The sequence below is a fragment of the Peromyscus leucopus genome, chromosome 1 (assembly GCF_004664715.2).
Source record: "Peromyscus leucopus breed LL Stock chromosome 1, UCI_PerLeu_2.1, whole genome shotgun sequence".
NCBI classification, from domain to species: Eukaryota; Metazoa; Chordata; class Mammalia; order Rodentia; family Cricetidae; genus Peromyscus; species Peromyscus leucopus.
In genome coordinates, this window is record NC_051063.1 from 168079288 (window position 1) to 168103064 (window position 23777).

At 50.9% G+C, this 23777-nt stretch overlaps 1 protein-coding gene across 7 annotated transcripts in view; it reads right to left on the reverse strand.

The window, feature by feature from the left end:
• The window catches only part of Akt2 (AKT serine/threonine kinase 2), a 50995-nt gene that overhangs the window by 21363 nt on the left and 5855 nt on the right, over positions 1-23777 (reverse strand). Inside the window, exons 1-4 of one of the 7 annotated variants that reach the window (XM_028855039.2) lie at positions 14494-14629; positions 11477-11607; positions 2510-2638; positions 547-658 (exon numbers count right to left, since the gene is read on the reverse strand). In XM_028855039.2, coding sequence (XP_028710872.1) covers positions 547-658; positions 2510-2638; positions 11477-11522 — 287 coding nt within the window. In that variant the 5' untranslated portion in view covers positions 11523-11607; positions 14494-14629. Of the gene's footprint in view, positions 1-546; positions 659-2509; positions 2639-10395; positions 10613-11476; positions 11608-12301; positions 12417-12514; positions 12642-14493; positions 14630-23777 lie in introns of those variants that run through there. The other 6 variants (XM_028855041.2, XM_028855042.2, XM_028855040.2 and 3 more) reach the window with 6 other exon arrangements.

Genomic DNA, 23777 nt, shown 5'->3' on the forward strand with positions numbered 1-23777 from the left:
CAGTCTGCCAAGTACTGAGATTGTGAGCATACACCATTATACTGGGCTCAATTTTCTTTTTTTAAGACAAGATCTCATGTATGCCATGCTGACCTTGAACTTCCTATGTAGCTAACAGTGGACCTCTTTGTCTCCATCTCCCCAGTAATAGGATTATAGGGATGGGCCACCATGCCAAGTTTATGCACTACTGGAGACTAGAAACCAAAAGCTCATGCTTCCCAGGCCATCCTCTTCACAGAGCTACATCTCTAGCACTACGCTGGTCTGTGTAACTGACCTCTGCACCACTCCTTAGGATCAATGAAAGCGCTTATGTAGAATGCAGCTGGCAAATCTCCAGGTCAGAGTCTGAAGATGCAGAGTGGGCTCTTGAGAGCAAGTAACCCAGCTCTTTTCAGCTCCAGCTGGGAAGACCCCATGCCAGAAGGGCTCCAGGTAATGGATTCTTTCACAGCATCCCCAAGGATTCTGTCCATGTACACCTCTTGCCTTCATACCTACCCACTCTCAGAGGACAGCCACACAGAGTTCGTGCAAACTCACCTCTCATCTGGAGAGTCTACATGGAAGGTCCTCTCGATGACCGTGGTCCACTGCAGGCAGCGTATGACAAAGGTGTTGGGTCGTGGCCTCTCAGTCTTCATCAGCTGGCACTCTGTAGGCACAGGCAGGAAAGAGTGAGGGATGGTCCTGCTGCCTAAAGACCAAATTCCCCAAGCCATCTTTTGTGTGCCAACCCCCATACCAGATGATGCCAGGGACTGAGACAGTCCTGAGCATGTCCTCTAAGGCACAGGATGTCACAGTCTTCACTTGCTCTTCAAGGGCACAAAGAACCTTTGAGCTGCAGGAAGGACTGCACAGACGGGGCATAAGTGACAGCGAGGTTTTCACCGAGCACCCCCTCTACACAGTTTGTTTCTTTCTTGGTTTCACCACATTCCTATAGTTCCAAGGATGAAACTTGGGGCTTAATTACACCAGGCAAAGGCTCTGTCACTGAGCAAGGGCTCTAGCTTCTTTTTTCTTGAGAAACAGGGTCTTACACTAAGTTATTCAGGCTGGCTTTGAACTCACTCTATAGTCCAGAAAGGCATTTTTCCTTCCAAACACTGAAGTCCACCATGTTTTGAAGGCCAAACCACCAGCAACAACTGAGAAGTCAAGGCCAGATAGGGAAAGACACAGAAGGTGTCCAACCCAGCCTGGGGCCTTGGGGAGGACTTTCCTGAGGGTGGAGCATCTCTGAGCTGAGACCAGAAGGCAGGGGGGCCAAGTTAGTAAGACAGAGTGCAGTGCAAGGCAGGCCATAGGAGACAGAAGCCTCAGGTCTAGAGAGGTTGGTCAAGCTGGTCAGGCAGAGCCTTGGAAATCATAGTGAGGAATGCAGACTCTCTCTGGGGCCACAGGGAGCCATGAAAGGGATACTGACAAAGTGAGGCAGGTCCCTCTTGCTGAAGGCCAGCGTCAGCAACAGAGAGTTAATGGGCAGAATGGGTTAGGGTGGAATAGAGCAGGGCTGGGGAGGGAAGGGCACTGGGCTGCAGGGCAGGGAGAACCAGACCCAGGCCACTGCCTGAGATCTGGAGCAAACAGATGAGATGAAGATGCAGACAGGGAGAAAGAAGAGCGTGGGTGGAGGGACAGGAAGGTCAGCCTGGGATATGGCAAGGATGGAGCTCTAGAGGCCACCCACGAAAAAATTTTCAAGAAGCTGCTGGAGATGGGCTGGCAGCTCAAGTGAGAAGCTAGAGCTGCTAACAGATGTGCCAGGGCCATGGGCACAGGAAGAGAGTGCCAGAAAAAGGCTTTCTGCAAAGAGGTGGGCACTAGGCTGGGTTCCAGAGTCTGCAGAAGGGAGAGCTGGAGGGACAAGCAGAGGCTGTAGCAAGGCCCTCAGAGAGGATGGGTTCTGGGGTGATGGAGACAGGGCAGTCTGTGAAACATTCTCAGCAGGTATCCCAAAGACATAGTACTGGTCCACAGTGAAGGAAGCAGACAGGAGCACAATGGGATTCTTGGACTTGTCAAGCTGGTCAAGCTTAGCTGGGCAACACATGCCTTTAATCCCAGCAGAGGCAGAGGCAGGCAGACCTCTAAATTTGAGGCCAGCATGATCTACAGAGTGAGTTCCACAATAGCCAGGGCTACACAGAGAAACCCTGTCTTGAAAAACCAGGTTAGGTACCCCAGGGGGAACTGGGGACCTACAGTGAGCTCTGGAGCAGAGAGAGGAGGGACAACTTTGTTAACAGAACAGACAGGACACCAGCTAGAACCACAGAGCCTGAGGAGGTGGGCAGAACCGTCAGGACTTCTCACCGTCCCCAGAAAGGAAAAGGGCCACTGACAAGGAGCAACAGCAAGAAAGGGTAGAAGTAAGATCTGAGGATGAACAGGCCTAAGACAGGTTCTGGCTCGAGCAAAACTGTGTCCCGTGTGTCCCAAACACCTGCCAGCAAAGCTGTGAACTGTGGAACTCCAGCCTCCTTGTGCTGAAACGCACCTGCTACAGAGAAATTGTTCAGAGGGGGTAAGGTCTGGTCAGGGGCCTCAGGCCTCTCCTTATACCCAATGAAAGAACCATCACTCTTCAGAAGGAAGTAACGGGGCCTCCAGGTCTTGATGTATTCACCTGAAATGAGGCAGAAGGAGAAAAGGTCAGGGCAAGGTTAAACAATGTCCCAGCAGGCAGGCAGTGCAGGATGACAGTGACTCACGGGGGCACCACATTGGGAGGAAGGTAGATGAGAGTCTCTCCCAAGGGAGCCTTGGAGATGGCACCTGCTGACGCAGGCTGGGGCACTGGGCTGGGCCCAAGTGATCCACAGGTCATGCCTGGCAGGAAGGCACCTGCAACAGTGTCCCAGGGCACCACTGCCTTAGCATATATGGCAAAAACTGCCCTAAGGGATGCCTGGCCTCCAAACACTCAGGTCCCCTAGGCTGGTATTTATCACCATAGCCATGCAGGGGATCAGACGTCAAAACACTCTCCCACCCTCCAAGTACCCCTTGATCACTTCCATTTCTCCTGAGTGAATATTCAAGTCCCCTGCTTATAGGTACACACATATACACACCCAATACTTCCCAAGGACACACTCCTTAAAAGATTTCTGAGAGCTGGGCAGTGGTAGCCCACACCTTGAATCCCAGCACTCAGGAGGCAGAGGCAGAAGGACCTCTGAGTCCAAGGCCAGCCTGGTCTACAGAGCTAGTTCCAGGATAACCAGGGCTACACAGAAAAACCCTGTCTTGAAAAACTAAAAAATAAAATAGAAAAAAAATACATGTGTACACACACACACAAAATGACATGGAAAGGCGAGCACACACGTCCACAGGAACACTACCCATACAGTCAAATAAGAGAAGTGGTCTGGGGAGATGCCTCAGGGATAAGAGGTCTTGCCACTGCCGCAATGAGAACCAGAGTATAAATTCCCTACTCTTGAATAAAAGTCAGGTATGGCTTCATGTTCCCCATAACATGTAACCTAACACTGAGGAAGGATGGGAGGCAGAGGCAGGAGGATGGCTGGGGTATGTTGTTTGCTAGCTTCATCAAAACCTAGCAAGGTCCAGTTCAGTAAGAGACCCTGTCCCAAAGGAGTAAGATGGGGCGTGACAGAGCAGAGGACACCCGGGGATGTCTCTGTGCACATGTACACTACACACACAAAGCAGAAGCAGGGCCAGCAGGATGGCTCGGTGCATGCTGAGTACACAGTAAAGAGAACCAACTCCCACAATGTTTTCTGACCTACACCAGGGCACCCATTTTGTGAGTTTTTTTATTTTATGTTTTTAATTTTTTAAATATTTTTACTTTATGTGTGAATGTTTTGCCTGTAGGGATGTATCTGTACCATGTGCATGCCTGGTACCTGCAGAGGCCAAAAGGTGTTGGATCTTTTGGAACTGGAGTTGCGAATAGGTGTGGGCCTTCATGTAGGTGCTGGGGATCCAATCTGGTTCCTCTGCAAGAGCAGATGGTGCTCTCAATCATAGAGCCATCTCCCTAGACCAATGTGTGTTTTTTAAAAGTGGAAACAATCCAAATGCCCATCACAAACTTGCTGGACCCATATGCTGGGCTACTATTTGGTCAGAAAAAGAAGTAACAGACTGCTGCTCCATTCTACAGAGAGGCTGAACCACCCCTTCTGCCTAAGGCAAAGAAGGCAATCAATCACAAAGCGCCACAAATCGAGGACGCTTCAACTATGTGACAGTGTAAAAGGGACAGGTATTCTGGAGAAAGTGTATTTCACATTTTGGATATTAACTCTTTCCCAGAATACAGTGGGATTCTCTCACATGTGGGGCTCTCAGTCAGCCCTGCAATTTTAAGAGGACACAACCAAAACTATGCTATTCCGGTGTGGCTATGGTATGATGCTCAGGAAAGCTATGAGCGTCAGGTGTGTTCACAGTGTGACGTTTCTAACTTATAACATGTTTTCCCAAGTTCAGGAGAATATATATGTATATATATCTCCATCCATCCGCTTATATAAAATGTCCAGAATAGCTAACTCTGTGAAGATGAAAGTGGATTAAAGGTTGCCTGGGACTGGGATGACAAAGAGTCTGGAGACGGGAATGTGAGAACCAATGTGAGAAAGGTTCTTTTTAGGGTAGTAAAAACTGTCTAAAACTGGAAGCCGGGTGTGATAACTCACACTTGTAATCCCAGCGGTTGGAAGGCTAAGGCAGGAAGATTTTGGAAAGTTCCAGGGCTATCCTGGGCTACACAGGGCAGCCTGGTCTAGAGTGAAACAGTGTCTTAAACCAAAACAAACCAAATAGTCTAAAGCTGACTGTAATAAGAGCTGTACTGAGAAGACAGAGGCAAGACAGACTTGGGAATCTGAAGCCAACCTGTACAACACAGGACAGCCTGCTTCAGAAGAAAGGGAAACTACACTATGACCAAGTAAATATAAAGACAGTTCAGCCATTAGCCAGAGTTTCAATCTTCTAGTCATTTGCTGAAATGTCAAACCAAAGGAAAGAGAAAGACGAGAGGCACTAGTATTTGTTCTCCAGGCCTTTCAGGAAATGCAGAGTGGCCCCCTTGGCCACATATATGGGAATATCCAAGAAGAGAGGCAGGGTAGACATCAAAGGGATGGAAGGATTCAAAAAGGAACACCCCATAAAAGTTACCATGGCAAAACTGGAAGAGTCTACAATGTCATCCAGCATGCAGTTGGCACGGCTACAAACAAGCAAACTCTGGGCAGGACTGCTGCCCGGAGAATTAATGCGTGTAGTGAGCATATGATGCTCTCTAAGAGCCGACAGCTTCCTGAACCGGGTGCGGGGAAAATGATCAGAGAAAGAAGGAAGCCAAAAAGAAAGGTTCCCAGGTTCAGTGGACATGCCAGCCTACTTCCCCTAGAGATCTACAAATGGAAAGGAGCCCAAGCTGATGAACTCCCTATGAATTCAGTTTATTAGGAATAAAAATAAAAGGAAAATAACTCCAGACTGGAAAAAAATGGTTCAGGATATGAAAACCAATCAATGTGGTAAACAGCTCAGTCACGCTGACAGATACAGCACCAGGTGTCAGAGCGTTCACCACACAGGGTCCACAAGGGAAGTCCTGCAGCACAACGCAGGGCACAGAAGAAAAGCCCATGCCGCTGTCACCGCCAAGTCCCCCACGGTCAGGAAAGCACCACGATGCCTGTTTTCACCACTGCTAAGCAAACTTACTATCTGGTCATGGTGAACTGCTGCTCCGTTCTACAGAGCAGCTGAACCACCACTAGGTCGAAGGCAAAGAAGCCAACCACTGTTCTCTGACCCAAAAAGGAAGAGGTGTCCACACTGAAAGGAAAGTGGTAAAACTCTAGTTATTTGCAGGAAACAAGATCCTACATAGTGAAAAGTCACAGAAGAATCCACAAAAGCTAGGATGTAGCTCAGCTGGTGTGTGTGTATGTACAGATATACATATATATTTATTATTTTACATACACTATATATATGATATATATTTTTAAGAGGGCTGCAGAGGTGACTCAGCAATTAAGATCACTAATTGATCACTGAACAATTAAGATCAATATGTATTATATGTAAACATATATTATATATATTAAAGGGGCTGGAGAGATGGCTCAGCAATTAAGATCACTGGCTGCTCTTCCAGAAAACCCAAGTTCAGTTCCCAGTACCCACATGGCATCTTATAATTGTCTAAAATTCTAATTCCAGGGAATCTGTGGGCACTGCATGTACATGGTACACAGATATGCATGCAGCCAAAATACACATAAAATGTAAATTTAAAATTTTGTTTTGTTTTGTTTTCTGAGATGGGGTTTCTCTGTGTAGCCCTGTCTGTCCTGAAACTCACTTTATAGACTGGGCTAACCTCAAACTCAGAAATGTGCCAGCCTCTGACTTCCAACTGCTGAGAGTAAAGGTATGTGCTGCTATGCCTGGCTGAATAAAAATACTTTTTCAAAAAAGAAAAATTTTAAATTCTGTACTGGTTAGTTTTCTGTAAATGCGATACATCTGGGGTCATGTGGGGAAGATGGAATCTCAATTGAGAAATGCTTCCATCAAGTCTCTGGGTTATTTTCTCAACAACTGATGTGGGAGGGTCCGTTCCAGTGCAGGCTGTGCTCCCACTGGGCAGGGAGGCAGGCCGAGCAAGCCATGAGAAAGAAGCAGGCTAGAAAGCAGCACTACTTCATGGTCTCACTTCAGTTCCTGCCCTGACTTCCTGTCATGATGGACTACAACTATAAGCTGAAATTTCCTTCCTAAATTGCTCATTTGTGGCCTTTATCACAGCAACAGAAAATAAACGAAGGGCTAGACACATGGCTCAGGAGTTAGAAGTACTTGCTGCTCTTCTGAAGGACCAGAATTCAGCTCCCAGCACCAATATCTGGTAGCTCACAAGTGTCTGTAACTCCAGCTCCTGAGGAATGTGATGCTTCCAAGGGTACCTATACTCATGTGAACACCACCCCGTATAACTAAAAATAATAAAAAGTACATCTTAAAAAAACAAGATTGAAAGAAAAAAAGAAGGAAGGAAGGGAGAGAGGGAGAAGGAAGGAAGGAAGGAAGGAAGGAAGGAAGGAAGGAAGGAAGGAAGGAAGGACGGAAGGGAGTGGGGAAGGAAGGAAAACTAAGACAAATTCCATTAAATGGGGGCTGTGGAGCAGACTCACCAGGTAAAGTGCTTGTCATACAACCATGGGGACCTGAGTGTGCAGCTCCAGCATGCACATAAAAGCCAGGCATGGCAGGGTATGCCTGGAATTCCTATAATCTGAGGGGCAGAGACAGAAGGATCTGAGAGAGCTTGCTGGCTAGCCAACTGCCCAGCCTAATTTTTATTTATTTGTATTTGTTATTTCATGTATAAGCTTAGTATCCAAAATATATAAACAACTCTTATTATCAACAAGAGAGCGATGAGCCCACGGTTTAGAGAGGTCGAGGACCTGGGCAGCTATTGCACCAGAGATAGGTCAAGCAGAGCTGGCGGCGGCAGCGGCGGTGGCGCACGCCTTTAATCCCAGCACACAGGAGGCAGAGGCAGGCGGATCTCTGTGAGTTCGAGGCCAGCCTGGTCTACAGAGTGAGTTCCAGGATAGCCAGGGATACACAGAGAAACCCTGTCTTGAAAAAACAAAAAGGCAGGCTAAGTACATCAAGAATCTCACATCTTGGGCACTGAGAGAATGCAAACTGAAACTATGATAAAACAAACAAACAATGATTACACCAATGATTACCACGTTTAAGTGAGCACAGGAGAATCAGGAGTTCCAGGTCATCCTAGCTAATGAGACTGTCTCAAAAAAAAAAAAAAAAAAAAAAAAAAGGAAAACAGGTATCCAAATATTATACACTTTGTTCAGAGTGACTCCAACTCACAACTGCCAAAAGAAAGAAGTAATGCCAATGTATATATATTCAAAGGATGGATTTTTAAAACTGTCCTATACCCACATATTTCTTTTATATTTATTATAAAAGGAGTTAGAGGTTGGGGAGATGGCCCAGTGGTTAAAAAGTGCTTCCCACCCTTGCAGAGGACCCAGGTAGGGTTCCCGGCACCCACACGGGTCAGCGCCGTTTCCTCTAACTGCGGCTCTACAGGATCAGATAGCCTCTTCCGGCCTCCATGGGTACCACAGACACATGCGTGCATACAGACAGACAAACAGATACACATAAATAAAAAACAAAAAAGGAATGAAGCAGTGACACAAGGAATAACACAGATAAGCACTAAGTCGAGGAGAAGCCGCCGGTCACAAAGGCCATGGCATCTGATCCCAGCACTGGGAAGTGGCTAGAGCAGATCAGTCCACAAAGATGGAAGCACTGTTGCTGGCAGGTGCTAGGAAGAAGAGGGGGAGACCCACTGCTTAGTGGGTTCAAGGTCTTCCTGTGGGTGATGAAGCATTTGGGACTTTAGAGAAGGACTGGTTACCTAACACCACGAATGGATAAAGGTCACTCAGTTATACCAGTTAGAAAGGCTTACTTCACATTATGGGAATGTTGCCTCGATTGAAAAGGGAAAAACATTAGAACAACTGAAGCTGGGAGCGTAGCTTAGAGCACTTGCTTAGCACGGAAAGGCCCTGGGATCTGCAACCCGCACTATTTAAACAACAAGAAAAACGACCAGCAACAACAAAATACCCTAAAGCAGCCGTTACTGCCCGGGTGGGACACGGGGTGCTGGAGACTGCCTTGCACTTTCTTCATCTGGACACTGGCACAGGTGAGTCAATGACCCAGGGCACTTATCTGTGGTGTTTCACACTTTAGCAACAAGAAGCCTACAGGAAAAGGGAAGAAAAAAATCTCCTAGTCTAATCCTCACAGTCAAAAGAGAACAGAGTCAGAGAGGCTCACTTTCATGGCAGGATCACAGGACTGGCTCTCTGGGAGGGCTGGCGCTGGAGTCAGAACGCTCCCCTCACCACTATGCAGTCTGCCTCCACGCCAGCAGGGGAGACGAGTGTCCTGCTAAGGTGGCGTGATGGCTAAAGCCCAGTCACAAACAGGATCCGGTGGTGGTCGTACCATCCAGTCAGTCAAACCCTCAGTCCCTGCTGAGTAAGTAAACGGCAGCACACATGCAGGCCAGACCTTGAGCCCAGTCAAGTTGAGCATCAGAGGCCAAGGCCTGGGCAATCAATCACTTTTGCTGCTAGTCTGCCCTCAACAATACAGGCTTACCCGGGGCAGAGCCTGAGACCTGACAGCCTGGGAGTAAACCAGTACAAGGATTATTTTAACCAGCAGGAGTGGGAATGGGATAGCACAGATGCCCAGATATCAGGAGGCAGCAGAGCCCTGTTTCTGTCAGCCACTACTCGGATGACCAAGGGTACACCTGTGTGCGTGCGCATTGTGTATTCAGGGCAGGTGAGCCAGACAAAAGACAAGGACAGGCCAGCAGCCAATTCAACTCAGCCCTTACCACACAAACACAGACGTGAAGCTCTAAAAGGAGCCAGAGCCAAGACTCATTTTGTCAGCCAAGTCTGGACTAGAAACAAACCCCACCACCCTCACGGTTCTCTAGCCACCTCTCTCCACTTCTAACACCTTAATCCAGTGAGCCCAGGGAAACTCCAGCCAAGGGACAGCCTGAGACACCCTAGCACAGTCGCCACCACACACAATCCCAATCACTCACTCAGCAGGTGTTTGCTGAGCACCTACTATATGTCAAACATTTCTTGAGGCAATCAAGACAGTGTAGTAAATATACCACATGAAAATCTGGCCTAAAGGGGGTTGACATCAGGCGCTTAGATTGTTAACTCATCTTACAGACTCAGAACCAAGCATAGTAGCTCACACCTGTGATCCCAGTTTGAGGGAGGCTGAGGCAGGATTACTGCAATGCTGACATCAGCCTGGAATACCAGAAAAACCAAAAGATCCAAGACAGGTGGCGCAGTTCACCCACTGTCACATCAAAAGGAAGTGACAGGGCCAATGTCAGGATCTGTCAGGTGACAATGTTTGGATGGTTGCATCTGACAGTCTCAAACTCACTCAGGGCTCAGTCTGAGGCACTGGAGTGCCCTGAATGCCGCCTGCTGTGAGGGAGGCAGGAAATGGTCTCCCTCTGCTGTTCTGCTGGCCCTGAGGAGCAGCCCATTCCATGTGACTGCTGGTGTCTTTGGCCAGGGCTGGCAGGACAGGTTCTCATCGGCCATCTGTTATTCAAATGTGCCCCTCTTGCTCCCCTCAGGATGCCCGGATTGTCCTGCTACCCACGTACCACTGCCTGTGAACCATGGGACTCTCTTGCTCCTCCAGGAAGCCACCCCAACCACCAGATGCAGCATGGCTCCCCGATGTAAGCCTCACACCCACCTTCCTCTCACTGCTTGATCTTACTTCACAACACAGGCCACCACTGGATACCAAGGTCTGCCTGACACCTAACCGCCCCCAGGATGTCACATGTTACCATGAAGACGGGATCCCTGACTGCGTCTCTGAGATCAGAACAGCTCCCAGCACACAGGAACCACTGCATGAGTTAAGCACTGAGGGAACGAAGTGTCTGTGGACCAGCTTCTTCAGTCCCGCCACCTTTCCCACCCAGGAGAAGGTCCCTGAAGGCCAGCAGCAACAAAGCCAACTCTCCGAGGGCACATGCTGCTTCCTTATCTGCCTCCTAGTGTCACATGGCATCTGGTACAGGCACAGGGGAGCCTGGCCTTTCAAGGTCTAGTCTCCTCTCTGTCCATGACCTCACCAGGGCCTCAGCTTCCTGTCACACACACAACTGGACTAGGTCCCGCCTGGCTCCCGGTATCCCAGGCTTCCTGTCCCCAGCAGAGGACTGGAGCTGTGGGGCTTGAGTCCGCCTGTTCAGCTTCCATCTCCCTCTGCTCCAGCTACAATATTCCTAGAAATACCAGGCACACGCAGGGCTCTGAGCCTTTGTCCTTTCTGCCCCTCCCACGGGACACCTTTTCCAGGCCATTTTGGTGGCTCTGGTACCGGACACCTCTTTCTCCAGGCTCTGTTCATTGTCACCTCCTGAGAGTGCCTCCCTCCCCGCAAGCCTGTCTCTGCCCCGCCCCTTGATCCCTCATTCACACGGCACTTCTTACCACCTAACACTGTATCTCTTTACTTACTGTGTTACTACTCCGGGTGGAACACGGCCTCCACAAGGTCCCAGAACCTTACAATCAATGACTACTTGATAAATAAGCACTTGAGTGCCACGTGACTACCCCTCTCTAAGCCTCAGTTTCTTCATCTGTAAGATGGAGGTAGGAATGAGATCACTGACAAAGATGCCAAGCCTGAAACCTTATCTGGGCTCCTTCAGGGGTGCCCAGCTAGGGCCACAGGGTACCTTGAGCTGGAGCACCAGGTGCTAGAGGAGAATGGGATGCAAGAGGAGACACACAATCTGGTGAGCAAAAGTGAGCCTTACCACGTTTGTGGAGCCAGCCTTCTTTGATGACAGAGACCTCATTCATGGTGGCAGCATTAACACGCTGTCACCTAGCTTGGGATAGCTCAGGGCAGCAGGACATGCAGGAGGCGCCTCGGATACAGTTCGGTCTACAAGAGACAAGAGAGGAGCTGTGAGGGTGGGAGCCCCAGCCTGGGCTCTGAGGCCCTTTGGCTCTGTGGCTGGCCGGGCATTTGGTATAGCCAGGGAGCCAGGGAGAGTTCTTCCCTTGGGGCCCAATCCTGAGGGAGAAACATGGGGTCCCAAAAGAGCTGAATGTGCACAGGCTCTGCACCAAAGCTCTTCCCTAAACCGGGTGGTGGTGGCGCACGCCTTTAATCCCAGCACTCAGGAGGCAGAGGCAGGGGGATCTCTGATTTCCAGGCCAGTCTGATCTACAGAGTGAGATCCAGGACTACACAGAGAAACCCTGTCTCGAAAAAACAAACGAACAAACAAAAATCAAAGCTCTTCCCTTCACACCTACGGCTGGACAGGAAGACAGCAAGGTAGCTGCAGCCCCACCCCCTGCCTCACCCCAACGCCCCAGCACTGAGGTAACCCAGGATGAATCAGACAGCCCTGGGCACCTAGGGTGTGCTCAAAGCTACCAGCATCTGCCTGCCCCCAAGTCAGACAGACAGACTCATACACACACTCATTTCTTTCCAAATCAACCTGCCACCTTAAGCAAAAGAAGTACTGCTTCTCCCAAGTACAGGGAGGTCCGTGTCATCCCAGCTTCCGTTTCCTCCCTGTTCCCACCAAGAATGAGAAAAATGCAAGTCGCAGAAGCTCTGGCACCTGAGGGAACCTACTGCATACACACTCGTCTGGAGCCTAGAGGCCAGTCCTGGGGTTTGACCAAGGTCCTGGTCCCTTCTCCAAGACCTCTGCATCTGTCCTCAGGGACTAACAGCCAACAGACTAACGGACGCCGAAGCTGCTGTTAAGTCTCAGGTTCCCTGAGCAGAAGGGGGGAGTTCAAATGTGGGCAGCCACCAGCTGGGCCCTTACCTGGAAGCCTGGGCCTGGACTGGGGCCATGGAGCCCAAAGTGCCTTGTGCCTGCCTCTCCCAACCCAGGGTTATTTGCGGACAGCAGGTCAGGAGCTACAGAGGCCCCTGGAGAAGTGGCAGCTGGCCCTAGGGACACCATGGGCATCAGCTTTCTCTCGTGCCCCAGGGGAGCTGGTGGGCTGGACACAGTACTGCCTGGCATGTGACAGTGGCAGGCTGCCCAGGCCCTGGCAGAAGGAGGGAGCTAAGCGGGAGGGAGTGAAGGGAGGGCGAGGTGGCCAAACACGGGGAGGACAGGCGGTGGGAGAGCACAAGCTGGACTCCAAGCCACAAAGGCAACGAAGGAGTGTGGGGCCGAGCCAGTAACAAGAGCCATCCTCACATGTAGACCCCAAACACACAGGAGCACAGACGCTCTCGGCCCTAAACATCCCACCAATGTTAACCTCCCACTTCCTCTCTAACGCTGGCTGGCAGGATCCTATTCCACATTCGCCTTGAGTCTTACCTTCCTGTCCCAACTCAGCAGCCAAAGGACTCTCAAAAATGAGCCAGTCTTAAGCCAATCATGGTGGCGCACACCTCTGATCCCAGCACTTGGGAGGCAGAAGCAGGTGGATCTCTATGAGTTGGAGGCCAGTCTGGTCTACAGAGTGAGCTCCAGGAGAACCAAACAAAGAGTCTGTCTTTCTTAGCTCAAAATCCCCTATGGTTCCCCATGTCCTTGTCAAAAAGACCCAAGTCCTCAGTTTGGCACTCAAGGCTGACCTGTCTCACTGTCTCATTCCAGCAGCTGTCTGCTCGCCCACCCTGCACACTTGCCCTGCTCAGGCTGGGGTCTTACAGCCCTGGCTCCTCCCTGCTCAGTCCTCTCCCACTTTCCTCAGGCTTCCATCTACACCTGACTTGTCCTTCCATGTCCAAAGCCTTCACAGCTTCCCAATGTGTTTCGAAAACAGAACAAAGTCCTCCCTGCTCCAAAGTGGCCACACGAGTGGTTCCTGAACCAAGAATCATGACAGGGACTGCTCAGGCCATCAGCCTCCCTGCTGACACCTTCTGGATACTCTCCCTCCTTGGGGCTCAGAGAAACAGTGCACTCTCAGGTCTCAATGCAAAGCTGCACTGGGTGCAGCTAGAGACCCTTTGGGCAGCTCCCCACCCCCCACACCCATTAACACCACTCAAGTGGGCCAGCCCAGCACTGACACTGCCAAGCAATGAATGAGCTGATTCTCACCGACAGGCTGAGCGGCAGGAACCTAACCAGGCCCATTGCACCCATCTTCTGGAGTGTCCTAGGCTCCAGACACTGGAGACCACCACCCAGACACAGTGGCTGGCCTCACAAACTCACATTCTGAAGAGAGAAGACAGAAGCACACACACATACTGCGCAGAGCAATGCCAGGGGTGAGAGGTACTCAGAAGAACACTAATGAGGAAACAGCAGGGAATGGGGCTGCGTTGTGGGGCGCATGTGAGCAAAGCCTCAAGGAACCAACGGAGTGAGTAGAGGGCACATGGAAAGAATTGCAGGCAGGATAACAAAGTAGAAAGCTCTATGGCAGGACAGAGTGCAGAGACTGCCCAGGGCCTAGGGTCAAGGGCCCAAACCAAAACACCCAACTGTCCCCAGCTATGGGTCAGTCGAGAACACGTCCTAAGAGCTGGGGTAGAAAGCTAAGAGCCCAAAGCAATGTGGCCTCCTGAAATCTCTGCAACCCAGCAGCAACAGCACTAAAGCACCTAGTGTGCGCAGAGAGCCTGGCACCTACTAGACAGCCTCCCCACAGCTGCTGCTGTTCAAAGCTACATAAAGCAGCCAGGTGGGCCAAGAATGGTCAAGGTTTCAGAGCCCGAGAGCCACTGCCAACCTGGTGGCCTCAGGGAGGGCACTGAGCTCTCAACACCCTACCAGAGGGGCTATAATATGCCCAAGTGAGGACAGAGGCTCAGCAAAGGGAAGCCGTTTACCTTGGGTCTCCCAGTTGAGTGGCAGGGGCCCTGGCCACAGCTCCACACGCCAGAGCCACTTTTTACAGTTTCAACTAAGAAGTCAGCAGCAGCTCAGGCAGGCAAGAGCAGGGGGAGGAATTGGAAGATCCCCTGCGTCCTGCCTGGCTCCAGCCGTCCTCCCACTAAGGGTGGCGCCTCCGCCACCGAGGTGTCTGTGACGCCGCAGTCCTGTGGTGATGAAATTCCAGGCATCATAGCCAAGGGGATGGCCTGCTCACTGAGGAGCTGCAGGCTGAGGACACTCAGAGGGGCCAGAGGCCTGCCTGGGGAACTCAAGAGCACGTGGAGGGGAACCTGTCCTGCCTACCCTTCTGCATCACACACCAGCAGGGAGTCCTTGTATGGCCCCACCACCCACTAGCTGCTTCCCAGAATACCCACATTTGAGTGCACTGAGGGCTGGGCTGGGGCCGCAGCTAGTGACTAAACACGAGCCACCTGGGAGGCCAGATGAAAAGAACAAGGATCCCTCATAGGAAGGATGCCCAAACAAGAAACACACAAATCTTAATAGCTATGAAGAGACAGAGATGAATTAATACCACCTTAAAAACTCGCAATGCCAAGTGTGGCTACTGTAGCAGTACAAAATGGTGAGGCCATCATGAAAATGATCAGTAATAATCAAAACTCAAAGTATGGCTATTCGAAACCAGGAGTTTCTCAGGAAGCAGCTCTTCCTGCAGTATTCTGCAGCAGATGTTCCTTTGAGCACACGGACATTTTCTCCATCATCGACTTTGGTCAAAATGCTCTTGTAAGAGTGGACCAGCAGACAGCAGCAGTTCCTGAGAAAGGTTGCCCCAGTCCTGAATTCTCACAAGCAGATGCTGCCCGTCAGTGACAGGTTACTGTCTCCCGGTTTTCTTTCTGAGCAGTCCCTCCTCTAAGAGGAAAGGCCTGGATCAGTGGTAGGTGACAGGCTTTGGGGCAAAATGTGGTGGGGGCTTTCATTGCCACTGCCTCAGCAGGACTCTGAAGTGTCAGGAAGGGCTCCCACTCCTGACCAACGGCATTGGTCGGTGCAGATCCCTGCTGCCCTCCTGCCTCTTTGAGCCCATCTGTGTGAGTCTGGCAGGGAAACCAGCCACTGAGGGGTGAGAGGGAATCGAGCTTGTCTGAGTTGTTTCTAGGCTTTGCTCTATATATGTTCACTTCATGGATTTTTTTTTTTCTTTTCCTTCCAGAAATGGGGATTCAACCTAGGATCTTGTGCATTCTAGGCAAACTCTCTACCACTGAGCCATACCCCAAAACCCTCTTTTTGACTCTTAAGAGGCATAGTCTCAAGTTGCCTATACTGGCCTACAACTTACTCTATAGTCCAAAAGAATTTGAATTTGCAATCTGCTTGGCTCTGCCTCTTGAGCCCTGGATTACAGGTCTGTGGGATCACAGCCATTCAGATTTTTATCAAGCACCCTCCGTTCGCCCAAGACGGCAAGGCTGTGGGGATCCAGTGATAACTGGGACAGGCAAGGGCCCCTGCTTTGCCCGTGCTGTGTGGTAAGGAATCTGGAAGGCTTCTCAAAGTGGTATGAGCAGGGCCTAGCCTATGCCCTGTGGCTTCCCTTCCCTTAAGGGGCAGGTGTTTGGGGCCACTGAGGTGTTCTGGTGTGTCTCAGAAGCCAAGTGCCACTGGGACAGAGGGCCTGAGGGGACAGTGCAGGCCTCACAGGAGGGCTGGGCTCAGGGTGGAAGGGCTCTGTCGTCGGTGATCACGGATCTCAAAGTGGAGAAGGAATGTGGACAGTGCTGGCATCTATGTAGGTCTCACACCCGGCTAAGCCTAGGAACTCTGCTTTGCTGAGCTTCGCTTGTTCTCTAGGCTGCCCAGCTGGGACAACGTGGACCCTATTCTGCTCCTCTGCCCATAAACTGCCAGCTCAGGTCCTTGGTGTTATGTAGTAATCACCTCTCGTATCTAACCCCAGAGCTGTGATAGTTGGCTTCTAAGGAAGGGGACCTCTGTTTGAACGCCATTCAGGATAGTACATAAGTTCGATAGATGGAAATACAGTGTGTTAAAGACAATGTTGTGTGTGTGTGTGTGTGTGTGTGTGTGTGTGTGTGTGTGTGTGTGTGTGGTTGTGTGCAGGCACACGTGCACAGTGTAAGTAGAGGCCAGAAGACAACCTTGGGTACAGTCTTCAGGCCCTGTCCATCTTTCCCTTCAGATAAGCCCCAAGGATCTGCCGGTCTCTAGCCCCCAAGCCAGGCTTTTTCACAGGTCTGGGGATTGACATGAGGTAGGTCCTTTGACCAACTGAAACATATGCCTAGCCCTCCAAGACAACTCAGAACGGTGTTACTGTGTCTGATATGTAAGGTTAATCCATGGTACCTATGCACTCAGCAGTTCTGTGTGTTTTGAAGCAGGGCTTTACACTGGAGCCCAGGCTGGGCTCCAACTCAATGTGTAGTCAGTCTGGTCCCAAACCTCGGGACAGTTCTGCCTTAGCCTTCCAGATGTGGGATTGCAGGTGTGTGTGACTGTGCCTGGCTCTTTTTTTTTTTTTTTTAAATATTTATTTAATGTATATGAGTGGCCTGTCTTCAGGGACACCAGAAGAGGGAATCAGATCCCATTACAGATGGCTGTGGTCCCTAGGAATTGAATTCAGGATCTCTGGAAGAGCAGCCAGTGCTCTTAACCACTGAACCATCACTCCAGCCCCTGTACTTGGCTCTTAAAGAGAATAAATCTCACCAGTTGTAGCCAGAGCCCCTTGGGGACCATCTCTAATCATCCCTCTCCCTGCCCAGAGCTGACCATACTTATGACTTCACTGCTATGGCCAAGCCACAGCAGAGCTGGGATCGGAACCTAGATCCCAGGTTTGGAGTCCTCCTTCCTAGAGAGGAGGCTGAAGCAAGCACCTTTCTGAGGACTGCAAGACTCCTGCTTTGGCAGCTCAGAGACCCAAGTTGGGCTCTTCCACGCCATCTCAACTCCCAAACCGGAGATCTTCTGTATGGCAATTTCCTATGATAGAGCGTAGAGAAAGCCTCCTTCCCACAGTAACACCACAAAGGTAAAGCAGGGCCATGTGCTCACAAGGGAGCACTGTTGGTTCACATGCATCCTCCCACCCTGGTCCTCTCCAGTCCAGCCATTCCCGCCTTCACAGTCCTTCCTTGATCTCACTGCAGCTGCACAGGAGAGAGAGGTCCCTATGCAGCCAGTGAAGCTGGCCTGCCTTGCTGGTTCCCTCGTGTTTGGTTTCTTTCTCTGGTTCTGCTGTACTTTGTCTCCTGTGTTTTAGCACTGTGGCCCTTTGAATGTGAACACAGTTTGTTTATCCACCCTCTTGTGGGTGGGCGCCACAAAGGTACTAATTTCTTGGTTAAGGTGGCTTAGGAGGTGAAGGCACTTACACCAAGCTAGACAGCCTGAGTTCTATTCCCAGGACCATATGGTGGAGAAATGCAACTCCCAAAAGGTGTCTTCTGAATTCCACGTGCATAGCATGGCAAATGTGTGCATGCGAGCACACGTGCACACATGCACACGTACACACACACACACACACACACACACACACACACACGCACACACGCACACACCACAACAATAACAAAAACAAAACAAACAAAAAACCAGAAATACTGTGGCAAAGCCAAGCCTGGCGGCACAGGCTTATAATCCCAGATACTCATGAGGCTGAGGCCAGAAGATCACAAGTGCAGGACCTTCTGTGCTACAGGGAGTTCAAGGCCTGCCCTGAACTTAGTGAGACTCCGTCTCAAAATAAAAACTACAAGAGGGTTAAGGGAAGGCTCAGCGGTAGCATGCTCGCCTCGAATATGGGGGGGTTGGATTCCATCCCAGCACAAGTAAGGAAGGAGGAGGGAGAGAAAGACTGCTACACCGTGTTTTCGCATTTTTTAAGACAAGGTCTGCGGATGTTACACAGTCCAAACCGTCCTCAACATCTTCATCTAATGAAGGCTTTTTAGGAAAGTGGACGGAGGGTCAGCGTGGCTCTCCTGTCCGAGTGTCAGCCTGAGGAGGCAGGTGCTTACTTGTCACATGCACAGAAAGAGGAGTCAGAAGAGCTGTGCCCACAGTTCCAGGGGCAGGACCTAGGCAGCCTCAGGATGCAAACGCAACACTTCCCAAAGCAGCAGCGGCAGGGGTCAGCTGTTACTATAATTCCCTCTGGTGGGCGGAGACACCGGGTATTTCTGAACGTGTCAATTTTTACCTACTCCACCTCCTTGGTGAGATGGTGGCATTTAAAACTTAACTTTCTTCTTCACCACACATCCCCCACCCACCCATCTGTCTCCTGAAGCAGGTAGGATTGAAGTCAGGATGAAGATGTGGGCAGCTGCCAGAGCCTGGGACAAGAATAAGCCTGGAACAGATTTTCTTGTCTTCTCCACCACCTCCCCCAACACACACACCTTCCCCTCACTGCACCCCCAGAAATCATGTCAAGTATTCTGGTCTGCCTCGCTATGCCCTCCAAACAAACCAAGAACACCACTGTACTCAGTGGGCTTCTCCAAGCACAGCTGACAGTGTATGGGCCTTTTCCTGGGGGCACACATGGGACACACCCTAGGCCCTTACAGAGGCTGTCAAAGGCCACCTGCCTCAGCCCTTCCTCCGAACTGCAGCCTCGCAGACCAACACACATGACCCTCCCTTCCCTGGGTCTCCCCCAGGGCCTTTGCACATGCTGTTTTCCCAGGCCAGGATGCTGTCGCCATTCTTTCTCAGCCCAATCCTCCACTCTTCATGGAAACGTTCCCTGAACGCCTCCTCCCAGGACAAGGGCTCTTGACACTCCTGGCTCAGCCTGCCTCTCCCCTCACAAAATGGACCTCTACTAGCCTCTGGCAATGTGGCCTCCTCTGTTGGCCCAGGAGCCACACAAGGCAGGGACAGAGCCTGCCCTGGTCCCCATCACAGCCCTAGAACTTAATTCCAGGAAGGCCAACAACTGGAACCACAGATTTTGTGTTCTAGATCCCCAAGTAAAGGTAAAACCAAATACTCCCCATTCACTGGATCCCTAAACATGGTGTCCACTGTGTCCGCACTGGCACCAAGGGTGCATCTGTGACCAGAACCCCTGCTATGGGAGGAGAGGGCAAAATAAGTCAGAAAAATTATACAGCATATTCCAAGTGTTCAGTATCAAGGAGAAAGGCAGTATACAGAAGACCACAGGTCACAGGAAGGCTCGTGGAGATGGTAACATCTGAGCAAAAATAGGAACCAGGCGAGCCCCATGGAAAGCTGGGAGCAGAGCATTCCTGGCAGGACTGAGGTTCTGCGGTGAGAAAAGAGCCATTGAGCCAGGCCTGGCATTTCTGAAGGCTTTGGTTCTCCCTGGGAAAGAGATGGAGACCCGTGGGCCTGAAACAGGCAGGGTGAGGGGCTTCACGTGGACCCTTCCTCAGGTCCTCAGTGAGACAGGATGTCTCACAGCCTTCCTTTCCACTGGTCCCAACACTTAGACCATGTGCCTCACTTGGGGACCATAGGAACCATACCTGATAGAAAAGAAGGAGAGATGGGAAGTATTTAGCTAAGATACACACCGTCAAAGAGACTAGACTGCTGCCGTCAGACCCTAAGCCTGCGACTCTGTCTGCCTTGGCTCCCAAGAGACAGAGCCATCACCCTTCTCACATTGCTCTCTCCCATGCCCGGCCGGGCCTCCTCATCTCTGACACCTGCAGACCGCAGCTGTCTCTAACACACATATGCATGCTGTGCACACACACACTCACTCGCTGCAGCTTCATCGTCATCACTATCTGTACTCTGAAGCAGGGCCTGTGCTCGGAGGGTACCCAGGAGCAAACAGCCAGGGGCTCTCCCAAAGCGCTGGCACAAGCTCAGGTGAATCCTGATGGATAACTGCTACCACCTTCCCCATTCTGCAGAGAAACAGGCTGAGGCCAGAGCCTAACCTGGGAACACAAACCACACCGGACAATGCACTAAACTAGTGCGGGAAACTTCCATCTGTCCCTAAAGTAGAGCAAACCAATCCAACTTTTGTATTGGCAGAAGAGTGGACACTGAGCACCTAACTACTGCTAGAGTACTGAAGACCACGTTCCCCATATTTTACTGTCATCACTTAAGAGTACAAACAGCGCATGGCAAGCAGCTGTCGGGCTGCAGGGCAGCTCCCCAGATACCTGCAATGTAACATCTGGAGCCTGATGGAGGAGGAGAGTGGGCAGGGTTCTCTGGCTGAGAGGGCAGCATGGTACCCAGCTAGAAGTCCCATCCATGTCCATCCTACCCTGGAAATAGGCATGCTAGTTGGCAGGCCTCAGTGACCACCAGAATCCTGCTGCACCCCTTCCAGGGGGCTGCACATCTGGACATCTGCTCCCTTGTCTGGAAAATAGGATTAAGCACCAACAGGACTTACATTACGTGCTTATGTTAACTCAAAAGACAATTTTTTTAGGCAGGGTATGGTAGCAGTCAGGAGATCAAAGCAGGTGCATCTCTGTGGGTTTAAGGCCAGCCTGGTCTATTCAAGGAGATTCAGGCTAGCCAGCACAGTGAGCCTCTGTCTTGAGAGAGACCGAGACAAAGACAAACAGAAGATAATTTTTTTACACCCCTGCATTGCACAGCAATCCACTGAGGTATGCTCAGGTTACAGCCAAGAGTATGACAAGCCTGGGGGAAATGGCAGCCTTCATACAAAGGCCAACTCTGAGATCCAAGACCATCCAGAATCCGAGCTAGTAAAGGCCAGGAAAGCAGCTTATTAACATGTGACTAGGGCTGGGATGGAATCATAAAGATGACCCACAGCATGCCTATATTAGGGTTTTGTTTTGTTTTGCTTTGCTTTTGTTGTTTTGTTTTTCGAGACAGGATTTCCCTGTGTAGCCTTGACTGTTCAGGAACTTGCTCTATAGATCAGGCTAACCTCGAACTCATAGAGATCCACCTATCTCTGACGCCTCAGTGCTGGGATTAAAAGGTGTGTGTCACCACCACCTGGCTGAGTTTCTGAAAATAACATATAATCTAAATTAAAATGCACAGGTGAAGAACAGAGACTCCCCAGGCCCCACCCCAAGGCCTCTGGACATCAGCTCGCAAAGCCAAGCTCTCAGAGAGCCCATCTATATAGAGCGGACCATAGTTGGCTCTGTGCCCTTGTCTGCCCATCTCCAAGGCCACGACCCCGACCCAGCCTCCCCTCACACAGGCACCCTACCTGCTTCCTGGCCTTCCTCTGAGGGATGAAACCTTAGCTCCTCACTCCCAAGTTCCTGCCATCTGTCCTCGAGGACTGGCTCAGCTCCAGCCACTCTAGCCAACTCCGTGGGGCTTAACCTCCCAACCTTGCCCAGCCCACCCCTCCCAGCCCATCCCTCCCAGCCTCTCCTCCCAGCCTGCCTGCTCTCTCCTCAGGAGCTTCCCAGCCCCCCCCCCCCAGCCTCCCTCCCAGCCTGCCTGCTCTCTCCTCAGGAGCTTCCCAGCCCCCCCCCCCCAGCCTCCCCTCCCAGCCTGCCTGCTCTCTCCTCAGGAGCTTCCCAGGCCCCCCCCAGCCTCCCCTCCCAGCCTGCCTGCTCTCTCCTCAGGAGCTTCCCAGGCCCCCCCAGCCTCCCCTCCCAGCCTGCCTGCTCTCTCCTCAGGAGCTTCCCAGGCCCCCCCAGCCTCCCCTCCCAGCCTGCCTGCTCTCTCCTCAGGAGCTTCCCAGCCCCCTCCCCCCACACACACCTGTTCCCTTCCTAGGACACTCACATGGGCAAACAGGCTTTCCTTGCCCCTATGCTTAGACTGGGTGCTATCCCGGGCAACCAGAACCATACATGGCATAGAAAGGACTCAATAAAAATGTACTGACAGAGTGGGACATAAAAATGACCCAACCAGGCATCATGGCGCACATCTTCATCCCAGCACTCAGAAGGCAAAAGCAGGTGGGCCTCTGTGAATAAGAGCCTGGTCTACATAGTTCCAGGCTTTCCAGGGCTACATAACAAGATCCTGTCCCAAATAAATAAATAAAAGGAAAAGACAAACAAACAAATTGGCCTTCTTTTTATTGTTTCTGCCAGGTATGATGGTATACACTTGTAACAACAAAATTCAGAAGACACAAAGGGACAGGTCCATCAACAATAGCACATGACCAGCCAGGGCTATACAGAGAACTCTTGCCTCAGAACAAAACAACTCACAGAGCCAAGTATGATGGTATGCCTGTAATCTCAGCATTGGAGAGACTGAGGCGAGAGGATGGTGATCATTTTCAGGCCAGCCTGAGCTACACAGCAAGATCCTGTCTCCAAAGAGGGCCGAGAAGCTGGTCAGAGTGTGAAGGCACTGTCTCTGTAAGCCCAGGGGCCTGAGTCTGAATCCCCAGCCACCACAGAAAAGCCAGGCAGAGGGGCTGGAGAGATGGCTCAGCAGTTAAGAGCATTAGCTGCTCTTGCAAAGGACCCAGGTTTGGTTCCCAGCAGCCACACAGCAGCTCACAACCATCTGTGACTCTAGTTCCAAGGCATCTGACCCTTTTTCTGGACTCCAAGGCACACATATGGTATGGAGACATACATGCAGGCAAAACACTCATATACATAAAACTCTAAGCTCACAACATCAGCACTGGGGGGTAGAGACAAGAGGACCTCCAGAGCTCACTGACCAGCCAGCCTAGATGAAACAGCAAGCTCGAGTTCAGTGAGAGATCCTGTCTGAGGCAGTAAAGCATAAATTATAGAAGACCCAACCATGGGCACGCTCACCCATAAACTCAAATGAATACACCACATACAACCAAAATAAGCAAAAGATGTTAGGTATCACTGTGTGCCTCAGTGTCTCATCTACTAACTAACTGGATGCCATGCCTGGGTACAGTGCTAATGCACAGGGCACACACAGGAACTCAGTGTGAGTCGGCATCATAGCTCATCAGGCCCTATGTTCCCCAAACTCCCAAAACGCTGAACCCACTCTTCCAGCCCACAAGAACAGGCTGCCCACCCCAGATCTTCTCTCAGGTGCCATGAACCAAGGCAGCAACAGCTCAATCAATCAAGCACTTCTCAACAGGCGGGTGCTCTCTTCCACATTAGCTTCCTGAAGCCTCCTATATATAACCCTGCAGGAACATTTCCACATCGAACTGAACAAACTGCACCTCAGAGAATGAACCCAGGTGCAACCTCACAATACTAAAAGCAGAGCTCTCCACCAGCCATCCAAGGTCCAATCAGCAGCAGAGAGTGAGGAGTCC